The sequence below is a fragment of the Vanessa cardui genome, chromosome 2 (genome assembly GCF_905220365.1).
Source record: "Vanessa cardui chromosome 2, ilVanCard2.1, whole genome shotgun sequence".
In the NCBI taxonomy this organism is placed as follows: domain Eukaryota; kingdom Metazoa; phylum Arthropoda; class Insecta; order Lepidoptera; family Nymphalidae; genus Vanessa; species Vanessa cardui.
In genome coordinates this window covers 9,694,961-9,708,209 of record NC_061124.1, presented here as the reverse complement: position 1 = coordinate 9,708,209, position 13,249 = coordinate 9,694,961, and the positions used below count along the sequence as shown (strand labels likewise).

The 13,249-nt window shown below is 33.2% G+C and overlaps 1 protein-coding gene across 1 annotated transcript; it reads left to right on the top strand.

Annotated features, from left to right (window-relative positions):
* The first annotated feature begins 39 nt into the window (after positions 1–39).
* On the top strand, positions 40–9,304 carry LOC124538289 (eukaryotic translation initiation factor 2A). The gene is made up of 12 exons (XM_047115303.1): positions 40–200; positions 280–421; positions 634–769; positions 861–940; positions 1,490–1,668; positions 1,909–2,057; positions 4,296–4,380; positions 4,772–4,945; positions 5,613–5,790; positions 6,489–6,742; positions 7,730–7,917; positions 9,053–9,304. The coding sequence occupies exons 1-12, from the start codon at positions 176–178 to the stop codon at positions 9,176–9,178; spliced, it is 1,716 nt and encodes a 571-aa protein (XP_046971259.1). The 5' UTR covers positions 40–175; the 3' UTR covers positions 9,179–9,304.
* The last annotated feature ends 3,945 nt before the right edge of the window (positions 9,305–13,249 follow it).

Here is a 13,249-nt window from a genome sequence, read left to right as displayed (position 1 = left end):
TTTTTTCTGCGCCAGAGCTTAATAGTTGTCACCTGAATGTCAAATTGACATATCTTAACTTTCTTCATAGTTCATATTTTTAACGCGTGTTTTTGACGTGTAATTATAACGTGAATTTAAAAGATATGTGTAAAATACAGTAAACAAAACGACAGATACATTTAATTTATAAATAATGACTACCACACCATCAATAGCCGGTAACATATTATATACTATTATTAAAAATCTAAATATACCCAATATTCTTGGTTACACGAATATATATATAACTTTCAGGCTTAACTAACCGGAACCTGTTCCGGATTAAATTTGGGGAACCATACGAGGAAGTTAATGTGAGAGATGAAACTACTACAAATATTCGAAGTATCGTATTTAGTCCGAAAGGAACTTACCTAGCTTTCCGAACAGATAAAAAGTAAGTTTAATTAGTCATCTAAACAAAATCACCAATATGTATCCTGTGCAATTTATTTCATTTAAAAAAAATTAAATCAATGTTTGTCTAATAACATCATCAAAGAATATCAACAAAAATTATGATAATTTCTTATATTTAAAATTTATAAAATCATTAAAATTTAATATAAGTGACATAGGAATATATAATAACAAGTAACATATCTTTAGGGCTGAAATAATAAAATGTGCCGACTGGTCAGTTGCCGTTTCAATTGATGGAAACTTCAAAGAGATGTTTTTCTCACCATTGGATAATTATTTTATTGTATGGGAAATGTATGCTATGACAAAAGAAAATCCTCAGGTATATATATGATTTCACATGTGTATTATTTAAACTGAGATTATTAACAAATTATCTATGTTGTATTAAATAAAACATCTTTTTTTTTCAGGGTAAACCTAATCTACATGTATTTCAGTCATCTAATGGCAACAAGATAGGGTCATTTGTACAAAAGAATCAGACCGGTTGGTGAGTAAATATCAAATGTTAAATAAAAGTAGTGCTTTGCACACAGCAATATAATATATGTTCTGAGCAATATGTGCAGAAGTGTTTTTATATAAGCAGCTCTTTAGAAAATTAAATAAATTAAATAGTTTGACCAAAATTTCATGATATATTTTTACTTACTTTAGTAATGTACCTTAGTCAACTTGCTAAAATAAAATAACAGATTAAAAAAAACATATGTCATGAAATAAGAATACATTGGGTACTTACAGTTTTAGTTCAAATTAGTACAGCATTTAAAAGAATATTAATTTCTTTATATATTATTTACTAAGTAATTAACTGACAAACCCAACTTTGTATAGGTAAAATTAATCCCCTCTTAAAAAATCTCTTTTTATATCAGGTCATAATTACATTATAAAATAAAGTAATGGTACAAATTTAAGTTTTCAACATGCAGTAGTGTTGCTTATGCATTGACAGTCAATCAAGACAAAAAAATAGGTACAGATTAAGGATTAAAAAAGGTGTGTAATAAATGCTAATTTTATGTATTCTTCCCAGGGAGCCAAAATGGTCATCAGATGAAAAATTGTTTGCAATACTCAGCAATAATAGGGTACTAATATATGAAGATGTGAAACTTGATCACTACACTCACTACATCCAAGCAGAGAAGTTGCAGTCTTTTAGTGTATCACCTAGTGCAGCGCCCAACTATTACTTTTCAATATTTACGTTAGGTAAGTTTTGTTATAAATATATAACATTTTAGTATAATCAAACTACTACATTGTGTTATTCTTTTGAATTTCTAATATTTGTGTCTGCTTTTGTTTTTACACCTGTAAAAGTATTTACTAAAAGGGCTTCTACAGTTCCAATTTTTAATAGCCAATGGCTATTTATAATAGCCAGTTGATATATAAATATTAATAAAATAACTTGCATAGAAAGCAAATTGATTGAGTGTACATTTTTAGGTAAATCAGGCCAGCCATCCTTCTGGCGCGTTTTCAAGTATCCTCAGTTTGACCAAGCTGTTGTTAGCCGATCATCCTTCCAGGCTGATAAGGCAACCTTCCACTGGAACAGACGAGGCACTAACGTTTTTGCTTTAACTCAAACAGATGTAAGTAAATGATATTGTTTATTATAGCTTTTAGTCGTCAATTGATTAAACTTGATATCTCAAATATACCTTTGCATGGAATTAGCGGCACTATATTCAGTAATTTCACTGTACCCCAAACGAAAACATTTTTTAAATTAAACAAAATTAAGATTTATGTATTCCACACAATAGGCTATTTGAATGGTTTTTAAAATCCATTTTATATTATTTAGTAGAGGTTAAGGAACCCAGTAAAAGTTGCTTTTATTATTTCTAGTACATATTTGCCGAAAAATATCATATTAAACATTCCATATTTAAATAACGCGCGAAAACGCTACTTGGACAATAAGGCGCTGCAATAGGGTCGGTGACGTCACTTTGTTGTATTTTAATCTGTGGTACATACAGCAAGGTTTACAAGAAATAGACTTCATCATAAGCCCGGCCAATCAGGCGCGTTTTGTATCATGTGACAAATGTTTGAAAAATGCATTTTTATTTATTGATTTTTGAATAAATTAAGTATTATTTTCAAGTGTCGTTAGTAAAAAACCATTTTTAAACTCATAATATACACTGATTACAATATTTCACAATTTATATTTCGCATTGTCAAATAGCCTAGTCTCTAATAACTCTACTAATAGTAGTTGAATGATATACCTTTATTTGTAATAAATCACTTTTCCACTTAACTTAGAGCCACTTTATATTAGTAAATACTTTAAATCCATTATAAATATCATAGATTATTCAAGATCGACCAATGGTGTCGCATCAATTCGATGTGAAATGTTGTTTATTCAGCCTTTGTTCTATTCTGGTTGAAATTTTTAAATTAAACAACATTAAGATTTACTTATTTCACACAATAGGCTATTTGAGAATATATATTTACTATATATTTAGTGTAGTGTGTAGCGAGCATTATACTAATATAAATTTTAAAAGATATATTTATAAAGTTACTTATGATTTTTAATATACCGTGGAGTATCTAAAATATACTAATCTTGAAATTTTAAATGATTACGTACTTTCTCTAAACGCGCTGGCTATGTTAGTTGCATTTTATTATTTAATATTAATATATAAAATAGAATCTAGATTATCCAGTATTTCGTAAAATCTACAATCGAAAATACGTTAAATCAATTTCAAAATTAATTACACAATAATAAAAAAAATATATTTATTTTTATGTCAGTTGAATGTTATTAAATCGTAATGAAATACTTTCTACGGCAATAAGTGAGAGCGGGCCAATGATGTTGTAGTAAACAGATATGTCATTAACGCGCAAAAGTGGAGACTAGAAAACGTCCTAATTGGGACGTTTGCCTTAGTCGTTTTCATCATAATTATGCCAGTAATACGTTATAATACATCATAATTATGTAGTAATACGTTTTGCGTAATTAAAACATCTAGTTATCCCTTTTACTTATTGTTTTTATCAAGCTATCCTTTTCACTTGTAACGAAATTTAAAATAAACGGTCCCCGGCGCGGCACACTTTTTTCTGATGTTTAGTATGGGTATGACATATCTGTTTATTAGAATATCATTGGAGCGGGCACTCGGAGACATGAATAAACTCGTAACGAGTCTTTGTGCGGTCAAAACATTTTAAAATGGCAGTTACAGCTGTTATATAAAAGAGAAAGTACATAAATATATTACAGAAATGTCGATAAATTACAGAATATATTGTTATGACGAGAACAGTTATCGGACAACCCTAAATGAACCAACTCATGTTGTATTGCTCATTTAAAAAATATGATTTATATAATGGATGAGAATTAAAATATATTTTTTAAATATTTTACTTACAAATAAAATTATAGATATAAAGCTATAATTTCTGAGGCATATTTAAATTGAGCCTGTATCCGAACACTTATTCAAAAATAATGCTATGTACAGAACAATTTCATAATATTAATAATTAAATTGTTTTAATTAAATATTCGAAATAACATTAGCTTTAATTGATCATAATTTTAAATGCGATGTTACTACGTTATATTAGGTACACTACATTAGGTATTATTAAGCAATATTAAATTTTAAATGTCAGTTACCAATGTTTAATTCAATTAAAAAGAAAATTACACCAATTCCTATTTTCCAATAAATTATATTTAAAATATCACATAAAGTGTTGCTTCTAATATCAGATGAAGATATAGTCATATCGTAGACTATTTTGAGTTGAGTTGAGTTGTACTATATATCAATCGTTTTCAGGTAGACAAAACAGGAAGCTCTTACTATGGAAAGCAGGCTTTATCATATGGAGACGTAAAGGGCAATGCTGGGAATATGGTTTTCAGTAAGTAGGAAATTTGATTATTAAGAAGTTACAAATGAGTTTAAATATACTACAACCTCCATGGTCTAGTTGTTACAAAATAATATCTTAATTGTACCCAATTACAAAAGAAAGAAAATAACTTTTCATGTGTAATATGAGTTTGTGTAATAATTTATTTCGTGCTCGGTAGTCATGGAAAATATAGTAAGAAAACATGCAGGTGTCTACTAATCCGTATTGGAGCTCAGTGGAATGAGTTCCAAACCTAATTTAAAAGGAGGTTTTAGCCTAGCGGTGACAGGCGTAGACTGTTCCTTACGCGAATGGTCCAAACCATAAAAGGAGGTTTTAGCCCATCAGTAGCAGACGTAGATAATCTACATCCTTAACTATTTATTATACATTCTAGGTAAAGAAGGTCCCATCCACGCCATCTCCTGGAATCCTGGAAACTGGAACGAGTGGGTCGCGGTGTACGGTCACGCGCCGGCCAAGGCTACTCTTTTCAACGCCAAGTGCGATCCGCTCTTCGAGTTCGGAACGGGCGCTTGGAATGCCATTTACTTCCCACCCGAGGGGAATTATATCCTTTTAATGAATTTAATATTTTAAACATAAAATATTTGCAGTAAAATGAAGACGTTATGTCAAAAATAAAGTTCACTGTTTCGGGTCATGTCACATTAACATCCCATCAGCATCGTGAGAGAGAATAGAGAATGTACATGCGTTGAATATATATGAGCACAAATTTTTAGCTATTTGGGACCATTCATTTATTACGTGAGACTATTTTCGCCAGTTTTTGACCTCCTCCCGCTGTTATACGAAAAAATAACAATAGCCGACCACCTTAACGACCACCCCCCCCCCCCCTGTTTAATATTCACTACGTAAGAATCTATAGTTAAAAATGAATACACGTTAGGTTTATTTATTTTATTTTTAACTTTTTTTTTAAATGTTTATTTGTTTCGGAAATCGCGCGTTTTCGAATTATTTCAACTTTGGGTTTTTTTTTACGTAAGAACTTTCGAAACTTCTGTCCATTCCCTGCTAAAAAAATAAGGCATGGTGGACCCTCCCCCTCTAAATCGTCTTACGTAATAAATAGATGACCCCTTTGTCCTGCAAGGTTTTCTATATCCTGTTAAAAATGGCCGCCATGACAAAAATCAGCCAGTTTATAACATCAGACAAAGAGTACGTCACAAATATAATCATAATATACAACCTTAACCTCCTTGCACGGGTGCTATTGGGTGGCTTCGGCAACATAGCGACAGGTCACATATCGGTGTGGGACGTGCGCGCGTACAAAAAGGTGGGCGAGTGCTCGGCGCCCGACACCACGAGCCTGCAGTGGGACCCGCGGGGGGAAGCGTTCGTCACGGCCACCACGTATCCCAGGCTCACTGTTGGAAATGGGTATGAATTAACATTAAACCTTTTTGACGACCTCCATGGTCGAGTGGTGCGTACACCGGTTTTCATGGGTACGCCACTCAGAGGTCCCGGGTTCGATTCCCGGCCGAGTCGATGTAGATTACCATTGGTTTTCTATGTCGTCTTGGGTCTGGGTGTTTGTGGTACCGTCGTTACTTCTGATTTCCATAGCACAAGTGCTCCAGCTACTTACATTGGGATCAGAGTAATGTATGTGATGTTGTCTCATATTTATTTATTATCTAATATCTATTATAAGTCACCTCTTGTGAATATTATCAAGACAGAGTAACTGTTTTTTCAACAATCAATCAATCATCAACAGCCTGTAGATTTCCCTTTGGTTAAGGCCTCCTCTCCCTTTGAGGAGGTTTTGGAACATATTTCACCACTCAGTTCCAATGCGATTTGCTGGAGTATACATGTGGCTAAACTACGAAATAACACATGAAGGTTTCCTCACGAGGTTTTCCTTCACCACCGAGCATGAGATTTATTGTAAACAAAAATTAAGCACTTGAATATTCAGTTGTGCTTGCCTGGTTTTGAACCCGCGATCATCGGTTATGATGCAGACGTAACCTAACCTAACCACTGGGCCATTTCGGCTCTTTAACTTATAACTGTTATAATTCTCTGTATAATTGATGTAATATTTATGTTTATTTATATCATAATAGGTACAAAATTTGGCACTACTCCGGCGCACTTATGCACAAACGTACTTGTGCCGAAAAAGAGAATTTATTATCTATAAGTTGGCAACCTGGTAGTTATCCAAAAAGCGAGCTGTCAAAAACAGCTCCAAAGAGCATAGAGCAAGCCACGGCGAAGGCTACCGCTGCGTACAGGCCCCCCGGAGCGAGGAATAGGCCTTCGACCTTTGTGTTGCATGAACACGAGAAACCTCACAAACCGGGCCAGAGTGTTGATGGTAAGTTTTTTTTTTTGACGACCTCCATGGTCGAGTTGTCTGTACCCGGTGTACATGGGTTTTCATGGGTATGCCACTCCGAGATTCCGGGTTCGATTCCCGGCCGAGTCGATGTAGATTATCATTAGTTTCCTATGTTGTCTTGGGTCGGGTGTTTGTGGTACCGTCGTTACTTCTGATTTCCATAACACAAGTGCTTCAGCTACTTACATTAGGATCAGAGTAATGTATGTGATGTTGTGTCATATTTATTTATTTATTATTTCTATATGTTACGAGCAGACGGGAAAATGGATGATGGTGACAAGTAGTTTACTCCGCCCATAAACATTAATGTTATCAGAAATGTTTATTAATATTATAAATGTGGAAGTAACTTTGTCTGTCGGTCTTTCACGACCAAACCGCTGAACCGAATTTGACGAAATTTGGTATGATGGGCTACTTTTTTGCCTGACACATGACAACCAACACCCTTAAACGCGAGCTAAGTCGCGGGCGGCTACTAGCATTAAATATACCTGTGTGTCAACATTAGGAGCTAAGATGACCCTGTAATTCCACTAGCTAATATTGCTGTTCGAACACAAGAATATTGATTTGTGAGTAGATTGCACGAAACCAACCAAGCTATTTCCATTATACGTAAATAGGTATGATCGTAGTTTAATAGTTTACATTACGTATATCTGTAATTATATTTAACTAATATTATTTTATTTTTTAAATGTTGAAAAAGAATAACTACTGGTTTTCTTGCCGGTTCTTCTCGGTAGAATCTAATTTCCGAACCGGTGGTAGCTTCACTTAATTGTTAAATGACGATACAAAAGTGCTTGTAAAAGCCCACTTGAATAAAGTTTTGATAATTTGATATGATTAGTAACTATTTGTCTTTTGTTTTAATATTTTTTTTATACGCTAGCTTCGTATATAATGGTTTCTATTCTATGAATACAAATTTTTAATATTTGGGTATGATTTCAGCAACGCCATCAAAGCAAGCAATCAAACAGAAGGAGAAGCGTGAAGCCCGCAAGGCGCGCAAGGCGGAGGAGCGCGCGGGGGACGCGTCCCCCCCCGCGCCCGCCGCGCCCGCCGCGCCCGCCGCGCGCGCGCCCTTCGTGTCCACCGGCGACCCCGACAAGGACAAAAAGATTAAGAACATTAATAAGGTTTGCGTAACGAGATTGAATTGTTTAGTTATGTACATTCACAGTAACATCGATGGCTTTAATAGAATCAGAGATAATCTGTGAACATGAAACGAAAGGATGAGCTCATAACGCCAAGTTTACGACGCCGCAAAGTCAGTAAATACTTCTTGGTGATATTACTTTTTTTTAATTTAACATTTCTTAAAAACACATTGATAAATAGTACATTATTTAACGCAAAATCATATTTATAGATGAGAAAAAATGGTAGTGCTAACACTTGTTGTGTTTCTGGCGATATATGTTATTTTATATAATTGAAAGTACTGAAATACACTTGCTGTTCTTCTCGGTAATTTGAGATTCTACATAACGAAACAGCAGAAGCTTAACTTTTAATATAGTTTAGTAGAATGAAGCTTCGAAAATGCTCGTAAAATACTAATAAAATAAAGTATATTGCTTGATTTTTAATCGTTGAAATCTGTAACATTTAGAAAGAATATTAATCTATTAATTTTTCGCTTCTGTTGCCACTACTTGGTGGTAGGACTTTGTGCAAGCCCGTCTGGGTAGGTACCACCCACTCATCAGTCATTCTACCGCCAAATAACATTACGCAGTATTGTTGTGTTCCGGTTTGAAGGGTGAGTGAGCCAATGTAGGCAGGCACAAGGGACATGACATCTTAATTCCCAAGGTTGGTGGCACATTAACGATGTAAGGAATTGTAATATTTCTTACAGCGTCAATGTCTATGGGTGATGGTGACCACTTACCATTAGGTGGTCTATATGCTCGTTCGCCAAACTATATCATAAAAAAAAATTACCTTAAATGTCTTGTGGATGATGTAATGAAAGGCAATTGAGTATAGATATATGTATTGTAATATAGTTTACAATATTTAATTGTTACGACGACATTACAGTGCGATGTTAGAATGGCGACTCCCGCGGCAGAACATATAATAATGTAATAATTGAAAATGTAGCATATCGAATATCGACTTGTTTCTATGTAGGTGCCATTATGGACAGTGATTTTTGCTTACATTAATGAAAGATAATACGTAGGCACAAAAACCACCCACTTAATAAGTATCAAGATTATTATATACAGTTTAAATAATAATGCTTTAATTATTTTCCAGAAATTGAGCGACATTGAAAAACTGAAACAGCAGAAGGCGGCCGGCAAGCCGTTGGAATTGAACCAGCTCGCGAAGATCGACAACGAACCAGCCTTGCTGCAGGAGCTGAATCAACTCCGATTATGATCCATAAATGTTAATATCTTGTAAACTATGTAAATGACAGATTGTTATAATGTCACTTCTAACGCTTTTCTAATTATTATTTTTTATGTATAACTAAGCACAATATTCATTTATTTAACAAATATAAAAATAATGCCTCGTATTTGTTTGGGTGAAATATTTTTTTTTATTTCTGATCGCAGCTGCACTTACTAGGTAAAATCTAAACCAGGGAAAAAGCCCAAACTGTTCAATCAGGATGTAATAAACATACAGATGATTAAATACTAAATATGAATGTAAAATATGTATTAAGATACTAAAACCTCCGAAACGCACCGTATCATCTGGAATAAAATTTATTTATATCGGTTTATTAGTTTTTTCAACTAAAATTAGAAAACCAATGTTTCCAACTTGATTACTGGCGAGCAACGATTGTTTTTGATACAATGACATATAGTACGACACAACTTAGATGTAGCATCGCCAAATTCGTAAAACCGATTACTGCCGATTCATACAACCATTAGAAATAGCTCCATGCGACTATTCGTCGCTATAGATTCTCGTGTTAGTTCAACCGGAGAAAGCAAGTGCATGTAAATCAAAAGTATCAAATTGACGCATATTTTAGGTTATATGATATTACAAGTTATTACGTTTGTGTAAAGATCATATTCACATAAGAAATAATTATTGATAATTTGGGATAGCGTACTTAATTCGGATGTGATCGGTTTTACGAATTTTGCCGATGCTACACTTAAGCTGTGTCGTACTATACATACATATGTTAAATGGAATATCCCTTTTTTTATTCGCATCGTATGATAATATATTTTGGTTTGAATTATAAATAATGCATTTATTTTATTTAGTATGGCAATCTTCAAAGTCCAATTCTAAATTTTGACGTATAATGGGTTTGCTAGATATGACCTTTCAGAATAAGTAGAAGTACTTTGATTTGTATTTATTTTCTTTATAATTATAGAGCTGGGTTCTTGATCAACGACGAGCATAAATTATTATGTAATTTTGAAAGTACTTTCTAACACATTCTAATGTTGTGCTTACTTGTATTGGAGTACTCGATATTTACTTAACATGTATGTGTTCATTGTAAACTAAAAGGTTTTAATAATTCATTCTTATTTTTATTATTCTTATGTGTATGCATTTATCTTTAGAACAATTTTTACTATATTTTCGTTTTGGTTTGTATTTAAAATTCGACTGACTGCGTCGTATAAATGTTGTTCAGTTGATGATAAGTTCAATGTTGCTTTTGGATATAGGTAGACAGACTGGTTAAGGGCGCCACTTGATGGTAAGTGGTCACCATTGATGAAAGACATTGGTGCTGCAAAGAATATTAATCATTCTTCATATCACCCATTCTTATTAGTACCTACCACCATCAAGTTCTGTGTCTTATTTTTTCGAATATCAAAACAAAGACAAAAATATATGTTTCATTAACAGACTCCACCTCACTAATTCTACCATCAAATATCAATACTTAGTGTTGGTGTACTCCGGTTTGAAGGGTGACGGGTACATCCACAAGAGATGATAACATCTTTGTTACCATGATCGATGGGCGCTGGTGACCATTAACCGTCAAGGGACCCATTTAACAAACTTAACATTCGGAGTTAACAATACAAAAGACGAATTAAATAGTATGTGCTTTACTTCAAAGATGGTTCGTACCGTAGTAATCGTTACTATTTTTTAGAATAGCGTAGAAGGACCAATCGCAGTCGTTGACGTCAGTTTGCGTTTTGTAAATGCTTGAACACAATATGTCAACCTATTTGAAATAAAATAATAGTTTTAACTAAAATCCTGATAGATAACGTTTATACGGAAGATCATATTATTAATTTTGACGTTTGAAAGCCGTGCAGCCTTTTTATGACTCAATTTAACATAATGATTTGATGCTTTATCTTGTCGAATACTTTTTTGCTTAGTATTTGTTGGATAGTTTTATATATATTAAATATATGGTATAAAAACGTTATGAGACTATTTAAGTGAAAGTGAAAATATATTGCCTAAATAAAACTTGAAAAAATAGTGTTTGTATTATTTATTGACCCCTTCTAGAAGTATGAAACTATATAACAATGTTTGTAGTCGTGTGTTCTTAGTAAGATTATTCGATTACTGAAAATTATACAACAGCCGTCACAGAATACTAAAATACTAGGTATATAATATATTCTATTTTTTATTAGTTTTTCATTAATAACTTCACCATTTTTAAATTTTCAAGAAATATCATAATGAGTGAAGTTGACCTTTTTTTGATTCTCTGCAGATCTACGTTTAGTTTTCTTGCTCATTTCATTGGTTGAGCTGGGGGGTCGGAACAAAGTAATCGCGTTTACTACGGACTTTGGAATCAATGTGTAAAGGAACGTAGTCGTTCAAAAAAATAATATCTAATTATCTACCATTTGATTTCTGTTTCGTTTCTAGAACCAATGTTTATGATCATCACTATCACCATATAATTATGATATGATGTGTGTTTTTTAATCCTTCGCTCGCGGTAAAGATACAAAGTCTCGTACAAGAGATATTTTGAAAAATCTTTTCCACTCCACCGCAAGGGAAGAGTTCCAACTGTGTTTTTGGATAACATGGTGTTAGTTACGTAGGTTGTATCCAATTTTTATGGCTTTAGTTTTAGTTACATAGCTTGCGAGTACTCAGCAAGTTATTATAATTATCTTCCTTGATTTCCTGTATAGGAAATTGCTTTTTTATTCGCTTTTGGTACTAAACAAGTTTTGGCACAATTCATATGTCATTTGTTTTAAGAGTTTATACCGAGAATAGAGAGGCCATTATTTATTGACCCGAGAATTTTTTTTATCACATTCATGTTATAAATGCAAAGTGTATTCGTTATTAATAATTAAATTAAGCGACATCTCTAGTGCACGATATTTAAAAGCAGATTATAGTTTAGACAATATTAATAGATATGTTTATAGAACATATAAAAAAATAACAAAATAATGAATATTTGTTTAATAACGTTGTCAACTCCTATTTCTATATACCTACTCCGGCTACAATATTTACTATCCATGAGATAAGTTATTAAATAAAACATGACTAGACATACTAAAACTTTTGTTTAATAGCCGTAGGTATATAAAAAAAACATGTTGGAACCTTTTTTTTCTCGCTGGAAAACTCATCGATAAAACGTCTAGTACGCACTAGACACATCGGAATACCCATTAAAAACAACAGCGGTATACTCTATAGGATTACTTTCTTATGACACTATGACGCCCTGACGGTGGCCTGGCGGGCCAAATATCCTCTCCGAAGCATTCCTTAACTTTTGTGATTTTATTTTTGAATTATTTGCGATTTTAACGTAACAAAACAATAATGTTTTTTTTTTTTTAAACATGTATATGAACTCAATTTTTATGTCAATATTTTTTTCGGAAGTGTTCAAGAATCTACAGGACATAAAAAATAAAATTTTCTAATCCTTGCATCATAATCTATACTAATATTATTATAAATGTGAAAGTAACTCTATCTGTCTGTATGTCCCTCTTTCACGACCGAACCGCTGTATCGAAGTTAATGAAATTTCACATGAAGCTTTGAAAGGAAGGACAGGCTTTTATTATCTAACATATGACAACCAAACTCCTAAAAGGCTAGCGAAGCCGCGGGCGACAACTACTTTTGAATAAATCTTCGACTTCGAGGCTTCTTACCCGCAAAGAGAAACATTTAATAGTACGACACAACTTAGATGTCGCATCGGCAAAATTCGTAAAACCGATCACATGCGAATTGAGCACGCTATCCCAAATTATCAATATTTATTTCTAATATGATCTTTGCACAAACGTAATAACTTGTAATATCACATGCCATAATATATTCGGCAATTTGACACGGCGATTTACACGCACCTGCTTTCTCTGACGCTAGAATCTATAGCGACGAATAGCGTCGAATGGCGCGATAGTGAGCTATTTCTATTGATTATGTAAATCGGCAGTAATCGGTTTTATTTTCATTCCATTGCATTTTCCGATG

What these genes read in the sequence shown, in the direction of transcription:
- LOC124538289 (XM_047115303.1), top strand. Translation starts at nt 176, where the DNA reads ATGACTACCACACCATCAATAGCCG. An exon ending in CTTCCCACCCGAGGGGAATT is followed by an intron (nt 4,946 to 5,612) that starts ATATCCTTTTAA and finishes ACCTCCTTGCAC; the next exon opens with GGGTGCTATTGGGTGGCTTC. An exon ending in AGATTAAGAACATTAATAAG is followed by an intron (nt 7,918 to 9,052) that starts GTTTGCGTAACG and finishes ATTATTTTCCAG; the next exon opens with AAATTGAGCGACATTGAAAA.